Source organism: Neolamprologus brichardi, chromosome 3, assembly GCF_056152115.1.
Source record: "Neolamprologus brichardi isolate AB-2024 chromosome 3, ASM5615211v1, whole genome shotgun sequence".
Classification (NCBI taxonomy): Eukaryota; Metazoa; Chordata; class Actinopteri; order Cichliformes; family Cichlidae; genus Neolamprologus; species Neolamprologus brichardi.
Window position 1 is genome coordinate 13,704,498 of NC_142106.1, and position 24,639 is coordinate 13,729,136.

General features: G+C 40.2%; 1 protein-coding gene and 1 long non-coding RNA gene across 2 annotated transcripts in view; one reads left to right on the forward strand and one right to left on the reverse strand.

Moving 5' to 3' along the window:
* Positions 1–6,680: 6,680 nt before the first annotated feature.
* The window catches only part of LOC148103566 (uncharacterized), a 51,052-nt gene continuing 33,093 nt past the window's right edge, over positions 6,681–24,639 (reverse strand). The window contains exons 2-5 of the long non-coding RNA XR_015718601.1: positions 17,907–17,992; positions 9,655–9,744; positions 7,008–7,274; positions 6,681–6,932 (exon numbers count right to left, since the gene is read on the reverse strand). This is a non-coding gene — a long non-coding RNA (uncharacterized LOC148103566). The remainder of the gene's footprint in view (positions 6,933–7,007; positions 7,275–9,654; positions 9,745–17,906; positions 17,993–24,639) is intronic.
* Positions 18,579–20,160, forward strand: LOC148103567 (uncharacterized). Its single transcript, XM_087839501.1, has 2 exons — positions 18,579–19,289; positions 19,843–20,160. Exons 1-2 carry the CDS (start codon positions 18,912–18,914, stop codon positions 20,158–20,160), a joined length of 696 nt encoding a protein of 231 aa, XP_087695627.1. The 5' UTR covers positions 18,579–18,911.

The following is a 24,639-nucleotide window of genomic DNA, read 5'->3' on the forward strand; positions in this document are numbered from 1 at the left end:
AAATAAGGGATGGATGAGCTAAGCTTTAATAGACGAACTCTGAGTTGAGGAAAAGATGGAGGCGTCTGTGTGGGTATGTGCACTTTCTTAGCCCTCCAGTTGTGTTCACAGTCAAAGTTGACCGGTCTGTTTAACAGCCCTTAAATTAGCATAACAAACAATTCTCACAGCCAGAGTCAGTTCAGTGGGTTGTTCAATTGGGTCGTTCATTGTTCTTTGAGTGGGCCATTCAGTGGGTCGTTCAGTCAATGGGGAGGGGGCTGTGGATTCCCATTCATTTCCGTTCAGGCCTTTTCCCTGAGAGGAGATGAGAGTACAGTGTTAGCAGCGATATGATTTCAAGCTTGCAAACTACAAACTGAATCAGATTCAGAGTTGTAGTTGTTTCACATCACTGTTGATTATAAATGTGGAACTATATTATGTTGTGTTCTGGTCAAATCCGACCGATTTACAACTTTAAAAATTCATAAATATTGTGTTTTACATCTGATTGTGTTTTACATCTGATTGCCTCAAGGCCTAATGATATCCTCTACACCATGAACTTAAACATATGAAAGTGATGATCACCTCTTTCATTGAATTTTGAGTGTTTTAATCAACCTTGTTACATCTGTGGTGTTCCCGATCAAAGTGACCACTATAGGAAATGAATTCCCACAAACTCCCACTGAACGATCCACTGAACGACCCATTGACCGACCCATTGAATGACACCCAGTGAATTATCCACTGAACAACACCCACTGAATGAACAAACACGGGTAAAAATCTCTTTATGTGCCCGTCCTCCACGTGAGCCACACCTTCCAGACTAATCAGTGTATCATCTTCTCACAGACCCCATATATATGTAGCCCGTTGTTTGCCTTGCACTCATTTTACTCCGAGCACAATGAGTAGGCGACTGACCAAGCAGTTCTCTGTCGAAGACGTTCTGGTCCAGGTTTCTGGATATAAAGAGGACACTGAAAATAAACAGGAGATAGACGAAGATGTCTCAGAAGTGGAAGACAACACAGATTTTGATCCAGACTTTGAGGAGACTGACCAGTCAACAGATGGAGAGGGAGAGGCGCCCGAAGAACAGGCACCTGAGGAGACACTCCAGCCCAAGAGTGGATACTTGCTCTGGTCTTCATCCCTCCAGGACAGAGGAAGTAGGCCAGGGCCAACACAGTATGCCATATCTCGTGTGGATGACCTCAAATCCAGCTTCCAACTCTTTTTACCAGAGTCCATTGAGGGAATCATACTGGAGATGACAAACCTGGAGGGGAAGTGTGTGTTTGGAGACACCTGGAGAGAAATCGACCTGGTAGACCTCCAAGCCTACATAGGTCTGTTGATTTTAGCCGGAGTATATCGCTCAAACAATGAGGCTACAAAAAGTCTGTGGGATGCAGAGTCGGGCAGACCTATATTCCGAGCAACCATGTCCGTAGAACAATTTCGTGTCCTTTCAAGAATTATTCAATTTGATAACAGAGATACACGACAAAATGACAAGCCGGCTGCCATCAGGAACATTTGGGACAGGTGGGTGGAGCACCTACCACTTATGTACAATCCAGGCCCTGAGGTGACGGTTGACGAGTGCCTGGTTCCTTTCAGAGGTCGCTGTCCCTTCAAGGTGTACCTTTCAAGCAATCCAGGGAAATGTGGAATAAAGGTCTGGGTAGCATGTGACGCCAGGAGCAGCTATGCCTGGAATATGCAGGTATACACGGGGAGACCCAGTAGTGGAGGGGCCGACGAAAACCAGGGCGTGCGTGTTGTGCTGGACAAAACAACCAGTCTCCAAGGGCATAATACCACATGTGACAACAAGCCTGAACTTTCCCCCGCACAAGTATCCACCAGAGGAAGAGAGGCTGTGACGAATGTTCCCACGGAGAATAGAAATGTCATCCCGATGAGCACGCTACACAAAGACGCCGCGGTCAGCACCACAGAGGACAGGAAGCCCCTTATAATCCAGGACTACAAGAAGAACAAAGGAGCTGTTGACTGCCTTGATAAGGTAAAGTTTCATCGATGTGAATCATAGCATTTTGTGTACGACAGATTCAATATGTTCCCAATCTCTTATTTATTCTTCCTTTTATTGCAGCTTACTGGCACATACACCTGCAAGCTAATGACAGCTCGTTGGCCTGTGGCGCTGTTCCACAAGATCCTCGATGTGTCTGCTTTCAACGCATATGTGGTGTGGACAGCCATCGACCCAACCTGGAATCAGGGGAAGAGTTTCAGGAAGAGACTTTTCCTAGCAGAGCTGGGGAAAGCTTTGGTGGTGACTCTTATTCAACGGCGCCAGCACATTCCCCGCACACCAGCCTCTGCTAGTCTGGTTAAGTGTGTGCAAGCCCCAGCCACTGGCCTGGCTGCTCTCCCCCAACAAAGACACGGGCAGAAAAGGAAGCGCTGTGAGCTCTGTGCCCCGAGAGACAACAAAACAAGCCTGAGATGCTGCAAATGTGATGCCTATGTTTGCAAGAACCACTCTCACTTGACTGTCACATGCCACACATGTGCATGATACACACACACACACACACACACACACACACACACACACACACACACACACGGCTTCATGTTGAGTTTGCTCTTTGGTTTTCCATGTATTTTTTACATTGCATGTCCTTTTTGTAATACAGTTTTTAGTGCTTATTTGTGTTTTCACTGCAGTTATTTTATGTCCAATTCTGTTAATTCATGTTAAACACTACTTTGAGACATTGTTCACAGCTGAAGAATGTTGAATAAAAAATTTGTTGGTGAAAAAAATGTTTTTTGTGCTAATTTTAGGGGAGTTAAAACCAGTGATGGGAATAACGGCGTTAAAAGTAACAGAGCTTTTTTGCTGTGGTTAATGGGTAATTCACTTTGCTGAAGGATAATGATAAAGGTCTTCACAAAAATAAAGGATGCTAGTAAATACCATTTGAGTTACACAATGAAGCTGAGCTGGATCTTAGGCCAACGTTAACAGTGTGAGCACAGGAAGTGGTGTGAAACTCTAAAAGCACAGGAAGGAGACCAGAGTTCACTTACCTCCTTGTTTTTCACTCTTTGGTCTGTCTGAGCCTTTTTTTGCTATTATTGATGTAACAATTCAAGATTTTTGAGCTGCCCAGTTTTCACTTTTTTTTTCTATTTAATTTCTTGGAGTTTGCTTTGAACAGCCAGTGAATAAATTACCCAGAAATGTTAATATGTTCCCTTTTGAATCCTTAAATTGACCACAGACCCAGCACACATGAGACTTTTCTGCTAAAACTTTCAAACTGAACACTTCCTGGTCTGTCTCCTTCACATTAAAAGCTTATTTGTGACAGTTTGGTTTCAAGACTTTTAATGTGAAACAAATGGAGGAAGTTTAAGTGTTGTGACGCAGATGATATAGATTTAGTTGTAGTGAAGTGGTGCATTATTTTAACTGTGACTAGTCCCATGCTGTTTGAACTTTTTAGAGTTCGTCGCCTACTCCTCACCGAAGGGATCTACCAGTCCAACAGCTGGAATCCAGCTGCTGTTCCTTCTGACCTGAGCATATTCATCATGAATCTGATCTGTATATATTGTCTTTAATCTTGTCATTAAATGCAATTACACACCCGCTGAGCGACTAAAAACTCAAAGATTAAGGATGTTTTTTTGGTAAAAAAGAAAAAAGCTGTGTGTTTAATGAGTTTTGATTTAAGGAAATGAAATATATGAAACTTTAGATGCTGTTTAAACTAAAGACGTCTCCATCAGTAGATAAGAGTTTGTGCATGTGCTTCTTAGTTACTGTGTTGTTGATATCTGTGGTCACATAGTGAGGACATCTGTGCCATCCATCCTCAGACCATGTGAGTTGTAACCAGAGATGGGCAGTAACGCGTTATCCGATTACTTTTTTCAAGTAACGAGTAAAGTAAGGGATTACTATTGCAAAAAAGGTAATTTGATTACTGTTACTTTTCCGTAAGCACGCTGCGTTACTGCGTTACTAAAACCGTGACTTTTTTTGCGAGAGTGTCTCATGACAATGACGTAAGCGAGTGCGACGTTCGTGACAACAGCTGTGTGCAGATCAACAATGGATCATATATCGAGTGCGGGAGAGAGTATGAGCGTGCAGCGTTTAAAGCGTGGAAGTACTGACCTTACTTTGACTTTCACAGTGGGAGGAAAAAAAGGCTTCTCACAGTTGCAGTTCACACCATGGATCTAGTCTTTTAGCCACTTTAATCAAAAGCATAATTGGTCAGTTCACAGCTAACTATAAGTAGTTGTCTTGCAGCAGCATCCACAGACAGTAAAAAGCACTAACCACAGCTTAAAGCACGGTCTGGTGCTGAAATCTAGTGACACTGGAATCATCATCTCTCACTCACTGTCATCTACATATACCCAGACCTACACATGAATCAGCAGATATACACACATGCACAGATGAAGGGATTTTGTTGTTAGTATTTTAATTATTTTTAATTATCCAAGCCATTTCCTCTGACATTTTATTTTTTATACTGAGATGTTTTTCATATTATTTTGCCTAATTTTCAAACTTGTGAGATAAATAAACCATTTCTTATTTAATTATGATGTCATAAAGGAATAATCTTATTATCCTATCGCATCCTGATGAGTTTGCTCCTGAATCAGATGACAAATCAGCTTTTATGTGAAACTTGCAGGTTTGAACCAGAGTCTCTGCAGAGGTTTTAGTTGGAGGGTGACGCTGGGGTGATGTGCTGCTACCTTCTGGCAGGTTCCTGTGACTACACACTGCTCTACAGGCATTCAGATGTAGTCCCTGCAGTATCTACTCCACAGTGGAGGCTTGTGCTCTTGTACCTGTGTGTGAAACTGAGCCAGCTGAGAGCATCAGCGACCACAACCGTCCACTTCTTAAACACAGAGGTCTCTGCTGTGGTTTCTCCCGCTCACCAGCAGTTGAGGATATCCTGTCATTAACCCTTACCGAACCAAAACAGGTAATTACACTGTAGCTGTAGAAAGCTGTTTGTCTACAAGCTTTCAATTAAAGAGGCGATACTCACTGTTATATGTTCAAGTGCATAGTATGGAGGATGTCATAAGGCCTTGAGGCAATCGGATGCAAAACACAATATTTATGAGTGTTTTAAGTTGTAAATCGAAACATGTAAACCGAACATGACAGGAAGGTTAAACGCATATTCACCACTGCATTCATTGTTAAAATCATTTTGTAATGTAGGATCAGCTAAGAACGTAATAATGAATGAATGTAATAACTGAGGGGAGTCCTCCGTTTCTCCCTGAAGGCACAGGGATCCTCCTTTTATCTTCTTCATGCTCTAGTCATAGTAACAGCTGAGCTGCATGTGAAAACAGAATCACCTGAAAGACTCACAAAGAACATCAGAGTGGCTCTTTATTAATTTAATGGATTAAACTCACATGAATAAATAAAATATGGCCTTCCTGCGACAGCGTCCACGTCTCCCACTCATGCAGATTGCTCACTGCTTACCCGACACTCACAAAGCTTTAAACAGGACATGACTACAGAGTAAAGACATAAAGTGATCAGCAGTGTTGGTCAAGTTACTTAAAAAAAGTAATCAGTAACTAATTACTGATTACTTCACCAAAAAAGTAATCCTGTTACAATACTGATTACTTATTTTCAAAGGTAATTAATTACTTAGTTACTTAGTTACTTTTTAAAAACACGATTTACACCCTGAATAGGTGATAAAGCGATAGATCTTTCAGCTCAATTCTTTTCTACATAATCCATCATACAAAATGTAATCAAATGGAAAAGTCTCTTTTTAAAACTTGTTTTATTAGTTTTAATCTTTTAACTTTATGCATCAAGCAAAAATTAAATTATATGCACCATTCTCTGACTTGAAGAAATTAGTTTAACATTCAAGCCTATTTTCTGCACATTCCAGCACATAAAATAAAATATTTTTTGTGTGTGTTTACACTCAGTCTTTCAAATAGATGCAAGTAAAACACAGCAGAAAATAAATAAAGTCAAAGACTAGCGGTCCTGTTGCTCTATTTTCACCTGTAAAGCAGGAGTGGGGTAGGCGGAGGTTTATTCTGGTGCAGGTGTGCCGCGGTCAGTGGAAGAATCCGCGAGTTTCTCTGTGAGTTTCCCATTACGTCGTAGCTACTCAGTGCTTGCTTGGAAGTTTAGGGGTTTTTTTCGCTGTAAAAAGAAGTTTTCTTCCCACGCACAGCGGACACTAATGTTTTTGTCACTTTTTATGGAATCAAACTCAAAATAAGGTCAGTACTTCCACGCTTTAAACGCTGCACGCTCATACTCTCTCCCGCACTCGATATGTTATCCATTGTTGATCTGCACACAGCTGTTGCCACTAACTTTGCGTGTATTCTTATAATTGTTACCTTTTTCTTTTACCCCTGGCTTTTTGTGTTCATGTTCTGTTGTTTTGTATACTTCATCTGTTCGTATGTTGTATACTCATTGTTTGTTAAATAAAGTTTAAAAAAAAAAAAAAAAAAAAAAGCTGTTGTCACCAACGTCGCACTCGCTTACGTCACTGTCATGAGACATTCTCGCAAAAAAATCACGGTTTTAGTAACGCAGTAACGCAGCGTTCCTACGGGAAAGTAACGGTAATCTAATTGCCGTTTTTGCAATAGTAATTCCTTACTTTACTCGTTACTTGAAAAAAGTAATCAGATTACAGTAATGCATTACTTGTAACGCGTTACTGCCCATCTCTGATGATCAGTAGGAGAAAATGAAGGAAAAAGTGTTTACAGTAGAATTCACATCATCACACTGATTCCACTCTGACATCACTGATCAATAATCAAAGAACACACAGATCGAACTGATTGATCAGCCATCAGAGGAGTCGGATCAGTGGAGCTGCTTCTGTTCCTGATGTGCTGATCTCTCCCTGCAGAGACGACACCTTCACACACAAATACAATAAAATAATGAGTGAAAGAACCAAATGAAAATGAACAAACACCTGTAATTGTGAGCAGCACGATTCTTCATCCGATTACGTGTCCGTGGCTCCAGGCCACACAGCTGTATCTGCCACTGTCTCTCTCTGTGGGGCGATTAAAGGTCAGGCTGAACTGTCTGCTTTTCATCTTCACTCGGTCTCTATAATCCCGCTCCTGTTTGTCAGGCTTCTCAGGACGGTGCCACCACTCTACCAGAGTGTCTTCAGGCAGCTGAGCTGTGGTTTTAAAGGGCAGCCAGACAGACTCCTCCACCTCCACCCGACACTCTGAGAGAACAGCAAACACAATGAGAAGAGAGTGAAATACAAAGATTTGACTGGTCAAAAACACCCACAAGGACTACAGCAGGTTCTACAGCTGCATTGTAGAGAGAACACTGACCAGCTGCATGGTACGGCAGCACTACTGCTATGGACCGCAAATGCCTGCAGAGACTCTGCTGCCCTCTCTGCAGAGCATCTACCATCGCAGAGTCCAGAGGAGAGCTGCCTCCATCCTCAATGACCCCACACACCCCCAACACGGACTGTTCACACTTCTGCCCTCAAGATGAACGTTTAGAAGTGTGAAATTTGGAGTTTGGATTCGGGAGACAGACACTATCTCTGCTTTTAAGATTAGGCTTCAAACTTTCCTTTTTGCTAAAGCATATAGTTAGGGCTGGACCAGGTGACCCTGAATCCTCCCTTAGTTATGCTGCAATAGACGTAGGCTGCCGGGGATTCCCATGATGCATTGAGTTTTTCCTTTCCAGTCACCTTTCTCACTCACTATGTATTAACAGACCTCTCTGCATTGAATCATATCTGTTATTAACCTCTGTCTCTCTTCCACAGCATGTCTTTTATCCTGTCTTCCTTCTCTCACCCCAACCGGTCGCAGCAGATGGCCCCGCCCCTCCCTGAGCCTGGTTCTGCCGGAGGTTTCTTCCTGTTAAGAGGGAGTTTTTCCTTCCCACTGTCGCCAAAGTGCTGCTCATAGGGGGTCGTATGATTGTTGGGTTTTTCTCTGTATCTATGAAGCGCCTTGAGGCGACTTTTGTTGTGATTTGGCGCTATATAAATAAAATTGAATTGAATTGAATTGAATTGAAATCCAGACTCAACAACTCCTTCTTCCCCACTGCCATCACTCTTAAACAGCCGACCCACTTTGAATAGTAATAATGATTTTTTGCACATTAGGTCATCCTGCATATTAAGCTATAGCTGTTTTTCACACATATGTTTCAATTCTCCATATTTTGTCTGTTTTCTGTCTTCATTTATTTATTTGTACTATTTGTATTATATGTTAATCGGCATCTGTGGGTGGACAGCAAAGAAAGAATTTAATTGCTCAGAGAAATGCCTTTTCTCTTGTAAAACACATGACAATAAACACATTGAATTCTTGAATATCTACCTGGGAAGTATCATTATAATAGTAATATTACTCTTGATTAGGGATGGGTATCGAAAACCGGTTCTTGTTGAGAACCAGTTCCCACTGTTTCAATTCCTTGGAATTGTTTGCCATTTTTGCAAACGATTCCCTTATCGATTCCAGTCGCCCCGAATGACGTCACCACGTTGCGGAGCGTCATTTACCTGGCAGGAAACACGGCGGCTCAAACGCTCAAAAGTTTGATTATACTTTACGAGAACGGATGACAACAGGGCAACTTGCAATACTTGCAAAGTAGATATTTCATTTAAGGGAGGAAACACTACGAACATGCAAAAGCATTTGCTCACAAAACACGCGATGACCTTAAATGAATGTCGTGTTTTTAATTCCGCTCCGGACTCGTGAATCTCAACCCAGCAGCAGCGGTAACGTTTGCACGTCCTCTCCCGTTAATGCAGCAGGTAAATAATCAACCAACAGTGCATATTATGTTAGCGCGATCTGCCTTATTACAAAACCTGCCATTACTGTGCATTTAGGTGACCATGATGAGAGAGACAGACAGAGTCTGGCTCAGATGCTGGCAGTTCTCGCTGCAGTCTACCGGTAGCGTCTCCTTTCAGGCCAGGATAGACGAATGTCACCGAGCAGTGACTAAGTTTGTGGTAAAAGGCTTGCACCCATTTGCCACAGCAGATGCCCCGATTTTCAGTAAGTGAATGTGTTTAATTGTAGGCAGGGACATTACTGGATATTCTTGTGTAATTGCTACAGAATAATTGATGTTATACTTTGTTATTGCAACAGAAGAATATTTATTTTATTATTTTACATTTACAATTTTTTTTCCTGGGATCCTGTGACACCCCATTGAAGAGCAGTAGGTTGGATCTCTTAAGATCTCACTGTTGGGTTTGTAAGGCCATGTTACTGTTGTTCAAAGAGAAGATATAAAACAAAGTTCTAAGCTAATTGACCTTAATGTTCTCCTTTTTTTTAAAAAAAATAATCGATAAGAGAATCGATAAAGAATCGAATCGTTAAACAGAATCGAAAATGGAATCGGAATCGTGAAAATCTTATCAATACCCATCCCTACTCTTGATAAAAAGTATCAATGACTTTCTCTAAAAGCAACATGAGGATCATGGCTCAGACGTTGTTTTGTCATGATTAGATAAAAAGGCCATAAACTTTCTGTGTGAGGGTTCAGTGTTAGCATGTTTCAGACAGCTGTCTGTAGTAGGAGACACTCACCTGACATGAAATACTGCCAGAAATAGAATAACAGACCTCCAGAAACAACAAGAAAAGCCAGGAGAGCTGTGGTCCAGGATGGAAATGGTTCTGTGGAGAAAGACAAAGAAGCATTTGACCTTTGACCTTTGACTAAATGTAATTCATGAAGGAATTTGTTAGATTTAAAATGGTAAAGTATTCAAATTCAAATTCAAATTTTATTTGTCACTTACACAGTCATACACAGTACGATATGCAGTGAAATGCTTACACAACTGCTCGTGACCTAAAGAAAAAAAAAGACTATGAATAGGATAGGAAATAAATATGAAAATTAAAATGAAGGGTAAATTTAGCTAGGAAGGAATAAAATAAAATATATTAAAGTTAAAAATAAAATAACTGTACAACAAAATACACAATATACAAATATATAAGAAAAATATATAAATATATATTTCCTAATCTCCTTCAGGTAGGCCGTCTCGTTGTTGTCAGAGATCAGGCCCACCACGACGGTGTCGTCAGCAAACTTGATGATGATGGTGGAGCTGGTAGTGGCCACACAGTCATATGTGTACAACGAGTACAGCAGGCTCAGAACACACCCCTGGGGGGCTCCAGTGCTCAGAGTGATGGAGGCATGTCCTCGGTTGGAGGCAGCTGCTGCGGGCTCACCCTGACACACACAAAGCTCCACCTTCAGTCCTGACACTGAAACATCCACTGTAGCTACGATGATGCAGATGTGACCCTCAGCAGCTGGATTTCCTCTCCATAGATGTGTTTCCATGTAGATCATTAGGTACAGCAGTTTTAACTGTAAGAATGTAATTGTAGGGTCTTTACAATATAAAGTGCATGAACTGTTGATTTGATTCGATGCTATGTGAATAAAACTGAACGAATAAGTGCTGGTGTTTATTCAGACTGTCTCTGATTGATCTCCTTGACCCAACCTCAGTAATAACTTCCAGCCAGCAGCCCCATCCCTGCAGGTGTGCTCACACACAGCTCCCCATCCATCAGTCCTCCAGCTTTAATCATGAGTTTAAACTTTCTCTATTAACTCGCTTTCATGGTGCCTAAGACTTATTTCACCCAGCTCTCTTAGCTGTTTAACTGATTCATAACTGTACCTTTATTTAAAATATTCAATCATTTAAAAAGAATTACTAATATATATCACAAGGACTATAAAGAAAGAGGACATTTATCCCATATTAGCTCCTCTTAACTGGACATATTCACATAACAGTAGGTCCCTGCAGATCTTTATTCATGTTTTACATCCTTTTTTTCATATTTGATGTCATGTTATTCTGAACCCTTCCTCTGCCATAGCAATGTATTTATTTTATAGTGGCTGGAAGATTTCTGAAAGTCACCAAAAACAACAAAAGTGGAACTTCCTGCTCCTCACAAAGGACTTCCTGCCAGTTCAGACAGTGAAAAATAACAAAAGTGTGAACAGCATTTCTTCATTCACGTGACCTTTGGTCAAACTATTTATTACTGCGCATGAAAACACACACATCAAACATCACAGTTCACAGTCATGCCAGCTCTGCCCTTGTGATGTCTCAGCTCCTCTTTTATACCCCAACACAACTCTCTGTATTTTTTAGTTACAACAGGTCTCTGTCCCACGGGCTGTGGCTGAGGAGAGAGCATTTCCCACTATCTTTTCCCAGGAAGCTCCTGGCACTAGTCATCTTGGGAGTTTTGTACTTCTACAAAACTAGCAGATAACATAGTGAAACATCGTCAAGCAAAGCTAAACATTGTTCACAAGGTCATGCTGACACATACACATACTTCATCTAAGCACGCAAAGGTTATACAAGGTCTGTTTTGGGCCCTATGCTATTCTCTCTGTACATGTTGCCCTTGGGATCTATTTTCCAAAGATATAATATTTCTTTCCATTGTTATGCCGATGACATTCAAATTTATTTCCCTTTGAGTTTGAATGTCACAGATCCATTGCATACATTGTTTAATTGTCTTCATGATGTGAGAACCTGGCTATCTCAAAACTCTCTAATATTGAATGACAGTAAAACTGAGGTTATTGTCTTTGACAGCCATATTCCATTGAACCGACTAACTGTTACCCTTGGCCCACTTGCTAGCTACCTCTTCAACGTTGTAAGAGACCTTGGGGTACTCCTGGATAGCTCTTTCAAGTTAGAGAAACAAGTATCTACTGTGGTTAAATCCGGTTTCTATCAGCTACGTCAAATTTCTAAAGTTAAGCCTTTCCTCTCCCCCAAGGACCTTGAAAAGCTTATTCATGCATTCATTACCTCTAGACTGGACTATTGTAACTCCCTCTATTTAGGCCTCCCCCACTCCTCTCTTCACCGGTTGCAATTAGTACAGAACGCTGCTGCATGCCTTTTATCGGGTGCCAGATTGCATGACCATATGACTCCAGTTTTAACCAAGTTACACTGGCTCCCTGTGAAATTTCGCATTGATTTTAAAATTCTTTTATTCACTTATAAAATCTTAAATAACACTGCCCCTAGCTATTTAACAGATCTTCTTCATTTGTATAACCCTGTAAAAGCACTAAGATCTTCTAATCAGATGCTCTTAATGCAACCTAAGTCTAGGTTGAAAACCAGAGGCGACCGTGCCTTTGCTATTGCAGCTCCTAGATTGTGGAACAACCTCCCTATTGCCATTCGCTCTTCTGAAACTGTTCAGTCTTTTAAATCTCGTTTAAAGACCCATCTTTTTACTCTGGCTTTGATGTAAGATAGTTTGATTATCATTTGGTTGGTTTCTATGTTTGTCTCGTCTTGCGTTGTATTTGTCTTATTTTATTTTATTTTATTTTTTATTTATTTATTTATTTTTAATTTGTGAAGCACTTTGATCAAAACTGTTGTTTTTAAATGTGCTATATAAATAAATTTTGATTGATTGATTGAAAAAAATCTTCTACATCTAAATGTATAACAAGATGAAAACTAGAATTTTTCTTCTAGTTTGACAAGAAGACATGAGAGTGTGAGTTTAAAGATCTGCACAGATAAATCACACAAGCTTGGCAGGTATGGCAGGAAGCAGACACTTTATGACAGCACTCGTCTCCCTGCTGCACACACAGCTCCATCTAACTCTTCTTCTTTATTTCTCCTCCATCTGCTCTGGAGCAGGTTGATGTGCAGATTAGAGCTCAACAGGCATGAAGTCATCACCTGTGCATTTCCCCTCTTTGATTTATGGACATTGGGCCTCATTTAATAATGTTTGCATGGAAAAGTTCAAACTTCTTAGAGTTTTGACACAAAATTACCATTGGATTTATTGAACGTGCCTATTTGGTTCTCACCACTCTGCGAACAAACGTATGCGTATGTTTGTATCTTGAAACACTGGGGCCTAAGCCCAGCCTTGAGGCTCCGGAGTTTCACTGGATAACAGCACCTCTTAAAACTTATTTATTGTATTAATTATTGTTATTGTAATATAAATCATTAAACCGAAAGCTGAACAGAACCATCAGAACCATGATAAGCTCTTATTGAGCCATGATGGTGCATTTGAAACTCTGCATCTGCTCTGCTCCATCTACTCCATCCAGATCTTTGCATCACCTTATTTTACACACTGACTCCATCAGGTTACAGAGCGCTAAATGATGAATGCCATCAGGCTGCAGATCAGTCGGCGTTCTGATGGCGCTGATCTTTCCACCCAATGACATTTGTCGTCACAGTCACATGACTTCCCCTTGTGTGAATTAATGTTTTCTATTTTGTTCTGCAGTATTTTATTTTTACAGTACTGCCTGTATTTTATTCATTTCACACAAACTATTGATGTAATCTCATCAAATGTCCACTAGTTGTCACTAGTCATCAGTGGACATTCGCTGTGTCCCATTTCAGGGTCTGCACGCTTGAAGTACGCATTTTAAGTGCGGTTACGTCACCGCCACGCGACGACGGCTGTCCCAATTCGAAGTGTACTTCAAATGCATACTCCAAATGCGCCGTCGATTTCCCCAAATATCAAGCGTGGTCCGGTGCACGCTTCGTGGTCCCATATATCCCACAATTCATAGCGCGGCGGTGGGTGTGGATAATTTTGCCGCAAAATACGGCAGAAGGGAGCGGCCGAAAAGTGAACTGTCAAAAGTAAGTACTGAACATGACGTCACTTATTCATGTGCGAATGTTTAATGACGAAGAACATTAAAACATTGCTGTTGGCCACATGTCGGCAAAGTTATGTGACACTAGTGATGTTTGTACTTTCAGCGTTAACTTGGTTTTAAAGCCTCTACTTCTAAATATATATATAGTCGACCTTAATCTTACAGAGAATCTGATGATTTTATGGATAATTAAAGTCAGTCATATATCCACAAACACAATTTCAATTCAATTCAATTCAATTTTATTTATATAGCGCCAAATCACAACAAAAGTCGCCTCAAGGCGCTTCATAGATACAGAGAAAAACCCAACAATCATATGACCCCCTATGAGCAAGCACTTTGGCGACAGTGGGAAGGAAAAACTCCCTTTTAACAGGAAGAAACCTCCAGCAGAACCAGGCTCAGGGAGGGGCGGGGCCATCTGCTGCGACCGGTTGGGGTGAGAGAAGGAAGACAGGATAACAACAAGCTGAAAGTCAGTGATATAGATTATATATAATATATATATATATATATATATATATATATACAGTGGGGCAAAAAAGTATTTAGTCAGCCACCGATTGTGCAAGTTCCCCCACTTAAAATGATGACAGAGGTAAGTAATTTGCACCAGAGGTACACTTCAACTGTGAGAGACAGAATGTGAAAAAAAAATCCATGAATTCACATGGTAGGATTTGTAAAGAATTTATTGGTAAATCAGGGTGGAAAATAAGTATTTGGTCACCTCAAACAAGGAAAATCCCTGGCTCTCACAGACCTGTAACGTCTTCTGTAAGAAGCTTTTCTGTCCCCCACTCGTTACCTGTATGAATGGCACCTGTTTGACCTCATCATCTGTATAAAAGACACCTGTCCACAGCCTCAACCAGTCAGACTCCAAACTCCGCCATGGCCAAGACCAAAGAGCTTTCGAAGGACACCAGGAAAAGAATTGTAGACCTGCACCAGACTGGGAAGAGTGAATCTACAATAGGCAAGCAGCTTGGTGTGAAAAAATCAACTGTGGGAGCAATCATCAGAAAATGGAAGACATACAAGACCACTGATAATCTCCCTCGATCTGGGGCTCCACGCAAGATCTCATCCCGTGGGGTCAAAATGATCATGAGAACGGTGAGCAAAGATCCCAGAACCACACGGGGGGACCTGGTGAATGACCTGCAGAGAGCTGGGACCAAAGTAACAAAGGTCACCATCAGTAACACACTACAACGGCAGGGAATCAAATCCCGCAGTGCCAGACGTGTTCCGCTGCTGAAGCCAGTGCATGTCCAGGCCCGTCTGAAGTTTGCCAGAGAGCACATGGATGATACAGCAGAGGATTGGGAGAATGTCATGTGGTCAGATGAAACCAAAGTAGAACTTTTTGGTATAAACTCAACTCGTCGTGTTTGGAGGAAGAAGAATACTGAGTTGCATCCCAAGAACACCATACCTACTGTGAAGCATGGGGGTGGAAACATCATGCTATGGGGCTGTTTTTCTGCCAAGGGGACAGGACGACTGATCCGTGTTAAGGACAGAATGAATGGGGCCAAGTATCGTGAGATTTTGAGCCAAAACCTCCTTCCATCAGTGAGAACTTTGAAGATGAAACGAGGCTGGGTCTTCCAACATGACAATGATCCAAAACACACCGCCCGGGCAACAAAGGAGTGGCTCCGTAAGAAGCATTTGAAAGTCCTGGAGTGGCCTAGCCAGTCTCCAGACCTCAACCCCATAGAAAATCTGTGGCGGGAGTTGAAAGTCCGTGTTGCTCGGCGACAGCCCCAAAACATCACTGCTCTTGAGAAGATCTGCATGGAGGAATGGGCCAAAATACCAGCTACTGTGTGTGCAAACCTGGTAAAGACCTATAGTAAACGTTTGACCTCTGTTATTGCCAACAAAGGTTATGTTACAAAGTATTGAGTTGTATTTTTGTTATTGACCAAATACTTATTTTCCACCCTGATTTACGAATAAATTCTTTACAAATCCTACCATGTGAATTCATGGATTTTTTTTTCACATTCTGTCTCTCACAGTTGAAGTGTACCTCTGGTGCAAATTACTGACCTTTGTCATCATTTTAAGTGGGGGAACTTGCACAATCGGTGGCTGACTAAATACTTTTTTGCCCCACTGTATGTATGTATATGTATGTATATATATGTATGTATGTATGTATGTATGTATGTATGTATGTATGTATATATGTATATATGTATATATGTATGTATGTGTGTGTGTGTGTGTGTGTGTGTGTATATATATATATATATATATATATATATATATATATATATATATATATATATCATAATAATCTGACAATACTATAATATTGGCCATATTATATTTACATTACCATAGTGAGATGACTTTAGTCTCATGAACAACATTAGCTAATTGTTATTTACTAGCTAATCTTAAATAACTGTTCAGTACAGAAATGAAGCCCAACAATCATGTTTTACAGTCCTGTGGTCTCAGCCTCAGATACTCAACTAATCAAAGTGATGTCATGACAAAAATGAATGACCAACAAAACAATTTTCTCCTTCATTTCTGTCAACACGGTTAGTAACATGGTTGCTAGGCAACCTGAACAGCTCGACGAAGCATATACCGTCCCATTTCACAAGCCTCTCACTTCCGCACTTCTCGTACTTATAGTACGCACCGTACGTAGTACGCGTAGTGCGTGTACTTCAAGCGTGCAGACCCTGAAATGGGACACAGCCAGAGTACATCAACATTCATGGCTCTGAATACACAAACGTGCGCTTAAATGAGCTCACATTATTCATCTGGACTGATGGATCACCTTTGTTTTTATAAGTCAGCATTACCATGGAAATTACAGTAAAACACTATGTAAACAGAAAGTGGATTTATTTGTCTTCAGTCTTGATTCTGCATGGAAACAATAACCTGACATCTTTGACTGGAATCATCAGTTTCAGAGCGTCGCCTGAAACCATGGTTACTGACCTGCAGCCTGATGTCACTCTCAGCAGCTGCATGTATGAGTGTAGACACATGCGTGCAGCTGCTCAGCCGGGTGGATGTGTTGGTGGAAACAGTGAGTGTAAAAGTGAGGGCCAGACGCAACATGAGCACATGACTGCTGTCAGCACACTCAAGTGTATAAAGGTCTGTACCCTTGTAGTCCTCTTGCTATGAGCGCTCATATCCCCCAAACCCAAGAGGACTAAGGAGCTGAGCATTGCACCTCCACTGCTGAGAATACAAGCATGTCCAGGAAAGCTGTGTTGGCTTTTATTCTTCTCTGCTTGTTTACAAGATCTGTAGGTGAGTTTTTGCATGAGAAAGGTGGAAATCGTGTGTTTTGTCTGCACAGCAGTGTTCATGCACAGGTATATGTGTCTGTTTTTACACGTGTGCATCATGTTAGACTCTTCTAATGTTGGGAGGAAAATGAAAACAGCATTTCCTTCACTTCTCTAACTAAAAATCTGCTGTTTTGTTTTCTATTCTACATGTTTATTTTTGCATCTGTCAAGATTCAGACTGATTATCCTCAAGTGTTTTTATTACCGTGCGCTCAAAGATGAGATTTGGAAGGACCGCTTGATTGTTTTTGTACTAGTGTTTGAAGTCTCTTTGCTAAATGACAGACCCTGATTCATGCACATGAAAAGAAAAAGCAGTGATTCGAGGCAGTTGTGTTTATAGGTGTTGACAGACTCATGTTTAAGCATTGCCTCAGGTTTCATTGTGCAGGAAATGGACATGAAAATGAGTGGAAGGGGACTTTTTAAGTACAAAATTTGATACATGAAGCTAAAGCTTCACAGCAGTGGTAGTTCCACACCAGATTTAGCAAGTGGGGCTCAGGGTGTTTTTTCATGGGGGCATTGAACCAAACCAAGAGGACAAAATTGAACTGCTTCATTTATGAAGGGGATTTATTTGGAGCACAAACAAAGTGAATGAACATTTAACAATGAAACAGAAGATTTCAAATCCCGCACATGTGCACAATTAATGTTTAAATGTCTATGGACTGAAATGTCTGCACACATGACAACAGGCAGAGTCCATAGTTACAGAGAAGTCCACCCAAGGAGGACTTTCCTACCAGCTGGGCTGGAAGCTGTGCCTCCCGTCCCCCATTCATGTGGTGGGGAACGTCCTCAGACTTGGGGGGGGTCATCCTCGATCCTGCTGATGTGTGAAAAGAGATGAATATGGAGTAAACATGAGGCTGTAACTGAGAACTATAGTAACTCGTTACTTTATCTTTTCATTATTATTAATTAGTGTTAATGAAACTGCGTGTATGGAGTGTCATCACAGGGCAGTGTGAGACACACAGGTCTAAGGACTGGTCCACTGTGTGTCCCTCACAGCCCGTATCCTCCTCCTCATCCTCTCTGTGACTCCCTCTCATTTCGGGGCTTTTCTACTCAGATTCAACATGCTCCATCAAAGAAATTATTTAAATAACCCAAGTTTACATGTCACATGGTTTACTTTTCACTCATATTATACAATATATACACTATAGTTTAATATTCATGATGATGTGCAATGTTCCCTCTAATTTTTCATGTGTCTGATTTTTCAACTCCCTGAGCGATCCCTTGGACCACTGTGAGCAACAGCAGACGTGTGCACTGTGGTCACGCCAGCATCAAATCCGTCCAAGTTATTAAAATAATCAAATTACAGCATTTACATTTATGTTACACTACTTTTAATTAAGTCATCAGTCCTGTAAAGCTCCGCTAAGTGAACCAAGCAAGACGGTCGCTCACAGCTCGGAGCCGTTCAGCCGGTATTATTCAAACTTTTCAAACTTTCTCCGAGAAACAGACCTCGCCCAGCAGGCCTGAGTTTGCTGCTTTCTGGAAGCTCTTTTGAGTAAACCCACAGACTATTATACTCTGGCTTTACAGCTTTAAGAAACAACAGACAGTTAATCTTCATATTCAAGAAATTAGCTTTAGCAAAAATTAGCATTAGCTACCAGCAGCTGCTAGCTCGCCAGTTAAAATAAAAGATGAAGGGACCCCTGGACTGGAATGGCTGGTTAAGATAAATATTTATTGGAGTCTCACGAGTAACACAAACTAAAGACAGTATGCCACCCAAGAAAGGCCCAACACCAGAGGAGGTCGAGGATATAAAAACCTCCCTCGGAGCACTGTGCGGAGACGTGGCCGCAGTCAGGGCGCAGCAGGAGCTGCTTCTGGGGCTTTTGGAGGAGGTAAAACAGCTACGCCTCCAAAATGCCGAGAAGGACAGACGAATTATGGATCTCGAGCGGCGGGTGGATGAGCTGGAGCAGTACACCCGTACGAACGACGTGGTCATTAGAGGTATAAAAATCAAGCCGCGCTCGTACGCGCGCGCGGTGGCCGGGAGCGTCGGGGAGCCCAGCGACGAGGAGACCCGCTCGGTGGAGCAACAGGTGGCCTCCTTCCTCCAAAGCAAGGGGATAGAGATGGACCTGGAGCCAGTGTTGCCAAGTCCTCAGTAAGGAAAATTGCTATTGGCTATCCTAAAAGTCGCTAGAAGTCGCTAAATGACGTCATCACCTAATTTGCATAATTGGTCATGCTAATGTAATTGTAATCTAAGTTGTTGGAGAGAGAAATAACATCGTGGAAGAGACATAAAGTGAGTAAAAAACGTCCTAAATGCATTTAGAATTTATTTAGAACTACAAATTTAATTTATTTTAGCAATTATTGTTTTTTTAATGTCAGAATTCCAACCCTGCTTTACCCGGGCTTGGACCGGCAAAAGTGACCCGAAATAGGCACTCTGGTGGAGTTACTTTGTGTGTGTGTGTTTATAAGTAGTTTTAAACCTTGTGATCCACAAAACAGCATAAGAGTAAAAGAAGAACTGACTGCGTTACAGCACCTGCTGCTTGTTGAGAGTAAAAGCCATATGGGCTTTCACGTCTTTTTTTAGTGACTTTTTTTTAAGAAAAAAACGTCGCTAGGGGGTCTGAAAACTCGCTAAATATAGCGACAAAGTCGCTAAGTTGGCGACACTGCCTGGAGCACGTAGAAGCATGTCACCCACTGCCCAGGAGGAGTGACAGACCGCCGGCCGTCATTATGAGATTCGTCAATCGGAAGAACAAGGTCGCACTGCTGAAACAAGGACGCAAACTGAAAGGCACGGACGTTTTCATTAATGAGCATCTGACACGAAAAAACGCAGACATCGCGAGGAAGGCAAGGCAACTGAAGAAGAACGGTAAAATACAACATACATGGGTAACAAACTGCAAGATTTTCATTAAGCTAAACGGGACACCAGAAGAAGCAAAAGTACTGATAGTGAGGAACATGGAGGATCTGGACAAGTACAACTGACACTAATGTATCGAGGCAATATATAACTCTAATGACAATCAAATGATAAATACACCAACATCTCTAATTACACCAGGAAATGACATGGACACGTTGAAATCAATTCTCCAACAGAAAGTAATTGATCTAGATTGTGAATATAAGGAGCATAATATAATAGACCCAGAAATAGATTCTGAAAGTAATTTTCTTTCTTCTTTTGTTAAAAATTGTAATTATTTCACTCAGGAACAATATGAAAAAAAATCAACCTAGACGGGAAGCTCTCATTAATTCACTTTAACAGCAGAAGTATGTACTCTAATTTTGATTTCATTAAGGACTACTTGCAACAATTTTCTCGCCCCTTCAGTGTTATAGCCATCACTGAAACTTGGTTCAATGTCGATAAAGGAATAGATTTCTGTTTGAATGGATATGATTTAAAATACATGAATAGATTAAATAAGGCGGGTGGCGGGGTTGCTATATATGTTCATAACTCTATAAAATATAATGTTGTAACAACTATGTCTATGGCTATTGATGGAATTTTGGAATGTTTGACTATTGAGATCATGAATGAAAAAAAGAGAAATGTTATAATAAGTTGCATATATCGGACACCCAGTTCAAGTATTGACACTTTTTATGAATGGATAGAAAAAATGTTTGCTTCGGTGAACCAAAAATTACTGTTCATCTGTGGTGATTTTAATATTGACTTGCTAAACCCAACAAGGTTAAAAGCCATTGATGACTTTACTGACACGATGTACAGCTTATCACTATATCCAACAATAACAAAGCCAAGCAGAATAACATCACATAGCGCCACTATTATTGACAACATTTTTACTAATGTCATGGATTTCCAAATTAGTAGTGGCCTGCTTGTCTGTGACATAACTGACCACTTACCAGTTTTTACTTTGTGTGACTGTGATTTTAAAAAAATAGATACCAAGATTACGATAGCAAAGCGAACAATAAATGAAGAAGCAATTCATGCCTTCAATTTCGATTTAGCACAACAAGATTGGAGTTCGGTGTATGAAGAGTCAGATGTGGACAAGGCTTATGATAATTTCCTAGATATATTCACTATGTTGTACAATAAACATTGTCCTGTAAATGAACACAAGACAAAGAAAAAAAAGATAATAAGTCCTTGGTTCACAAAAGGAATTATCAATGCTTGCAAAAAGAAAAACAATCTGTATAAACAGTTCCTCAAAGTAAAAACAAAAGAAGTGGAACAAAGATATAAAGCATATAGAAATAAATTGACTGATATTATAAGAACAAGTAAACAACTTTATTATAGAAGAAGATTATATGAAAATAAAAACAATATAAAAGGAACTTGGGATGTGTTAAATAACTTAATTATTAAACAAGGATCTTCTGGAACATCATATCCTGAATGTTTCATTGATGCAAATGGTGAAAATCATAATATGAGTAACATTGTAGATGGGTTCAATAAATTTTTTATAAATGTTGGCCCTGAACTAGCAGCGGACATCCCGTGTCAAAAAAATGAAAATATCAGTAATATAAAATCAAATCCCTTTTCACTGTTCCTCTCAGCTACAAATGAGCAAGAAGTAATAAATATCACATTAAAATGTAAAAGTAAGTCTTTAATGGATTATCATGACATTAACCTGTTTAACTACAGACATATTTTTCTGAATATTGCTAGTCCCTTAACATATGTCTGTAATTTATCATTTCAGTCCGGTTGTTTTCCAAAAAAAATGAAAATTGCGAAGGTAATACCACTATACAAAAGTAATGATAAACACAGTTTTACCAATTATAGGCCTATTTCTCTACTGCCTCAATTCTCAAAAATTTTAGAAAAACTTTTTAATTCAAGATTAGAAAAATTCCTTGAAAAACATCAAATAATAAATGTTGGTCAGTATGGTTTCAGAACGTAAAGAACCACTTCAATGGCGATAATTGAGGCAGTAGAAGAAATTACCAATGCACTGGATAAAAATAAATATGCAGTTGGTATTTTTGTTGATCTCAAAAAGGCCTTCGACACAATCAATCACTCGATTTTATTGGATAAATTGGAAAGATATGGTATTCGAGGGAAAGCTGGTAACTGGTTAAAAAGTTACCTAACGGGTCGGGAACAATATGTTAGCATAGGGCATTACCATTCAGAGAAACTTGGTATTACATGTGGTGTTCCCCAAGGGTCAGTGTTGGGACCAAAACTTTTCAATGTATACATAAATGATATTTTTGATGTTTCTCAAGTACTTAAACTCATACTGTTCGCAGATGACACCAACATATTTTTCAGTAGCGATGATTATACTGATCTTGTAATGACCGTAAACAGGGAGCTAAAATTAATAAAAAAATGGATGGATATAAATAAATTATCATTAAATATAAATAAAACTAAAGCAATGTTTTTCGGTAATTTAAAATATAATATAGAATTACCAATTATCATTGAAGGTGTACCAATTGATAATGTGAGTGAAAACAAATTTTTGGGAGTCGTAATTGATAACAAAATTTCATGGAAACCCCACGTCAGACACATAAAAACCAAAATTTCCAGAAGCCTCGCAGTTTTGAACAAAGTGAAACCATACCTTGATAAAGATGCACTTCGTACTCTGTACTGTACCCTGGTTCTTCCATATCTTAAATATTGTGTGGAAGTGTGGGGAAACACATATAAAAATACAACTAATCCATTAGTCACTTTACAGAAACGAGCACTGCGTATTATTCACAAGGCTGGTTATCTAGATCATACTCACAAACTCTTTCTTCAGGCAAAGTTACTTAAATTCCAGGATCTGGTTAATTACAATACATCTATAATCTTATACAAAGCCTTTAATAAACTTCTACCTACAAATTTACAAATTATATTTGAAATTCGAGCAAGGGTTTATAATGTGAGAGGCTTCGGGGAATTCAAATTACCCAGAACTCGAACAACCCGTAAAGGTTTTTGTGTGTCTGTATGTGGTGTGAAAATCTGGAACAGTCTGAGTTTACAACTGAAACAATGCAAAAATATTCATAGATTTAAATTCCTCTACAAACAGTTGGTCTGGTCACAGTATACTCAATGATGGTTTTAGTGTGCTCTGTAATGTCTCTTCTCTTACCATTGCTGGTATGGATTCCAAAAAAAAAAGAAAAAAAAAGTGTGTGCGTATGTATGTATATGTGTGTGTAGATATATATGTATGTATGTATATGTATGTGTGTTTGTCACTATGTAATTATTATTGCCTGTTACCTGTGGTAACGCAATTTATAATTATTATATATTCTGTATTTAGTTATGATGGTTCTAATTGTTGTTGCGAGCTGCCGTTGAGATGCTTGCTTGCTTTTTTGTTGATGAGTGAGTATAGGGGTGGGATTTAATAAGTTTTCTTCGTCCCACTCCTTTTCAGGTAATTTTTGTTTTTTGTTTTGTGCACTTTATGTTCAATATATGTATTTTGTTGTGCCTGAAATGAATAAATAAATGAATGAATGAAAATGAAAGCTACAGCCACCGTATGAAGCTAGAGACCTCAGCAACTGTAGTCAGTTGTCTCCCAGGGGCGAGAGCAGGCGTCACTGAGGGAAATTTAAAACTGCTGGCTAAGGGTAAACGTAAATTCAGTAAAACTATAATTCACGTCGGCAGTAATGACACCCGGTTACCTCAGTCAGAGGTCACTAAAATCAATATTGAATTGGTGTGGAACTTTGCTAAATCAATGTCGGACTCTGTAGTTTTCTCTGGTCCCCTCCCCAATGGACCAGGAGTGACATGTTTAGCCGCATGTTCTCCTTAAATTGCTGGCTGTCTGAGTGGTGTCCCAAAAACGATGTGGGCTTCATAGATAATTGGGAAACTTTCTGGAGGAAACCTGGTCTTGTTAGGAGAGACGGCATCCATCCCACTTTGGATGGAGCAGCTTTCATTTCTAGAAATCTGGCAAAATTTATTAAATCCCCCCAAATATGACTATCCAGAGTTGGGACCAGGAAGCAGAGTTGCAGTCTTAGACGCCTCTCTGCAGCTTCTCTTCTCCTGCTCCCCCCCCCCAAAACCCGTGACTCTGTGGTATAATTCTCAAACACGCAGCCTAAAGCAGACGACTCGTAAGCTGGAGAGGAAAGTGTCACAAATTTAGAAGATCATCATTTAGCCTGGAGAAATAGTTTGCTGCTTTATAAGAAAGCTCAAGCTTTACTCAAAAAGCATCTCTAGACCCAGCAGTCTTAGCTAATTATAGGCCAATCTCCAACCTTCCTTTCATATCAAAAGTTCTTGAAAGAGTAGTTGTCAAACAGCTAACAGATCATCTGACAATAATGTCCTATTAGAGCGATGGATGAAACTCCCTCATTGAAACTGTTCACGTCCAGTGGCGGTATAGCCTGTTAGGCGCCCTGGGCGAACACCCCCTCTCTCTCTCTCCCCCCCCCACACACACACACACACATATGAAG

What these genes read in the sequence shown, in the direction of transcription:
- LOC148103567 (XM_087839501.1), top strand. Translation starts at nt 18,912, where the DNA reads ATGCCACCCAAGAAAGGCCCAACACCAGAGGAGGTCGAGGATATAAAA. An exon ending in TAGAGATGGACCTGGAGCCA is followed by an intron (nt 19,290 to 19,842) that starts GTGTTGCCAAGT and finishes CACTGCCTGGAG; the next exon opens with CACGTAGAAGCATGTCACCC.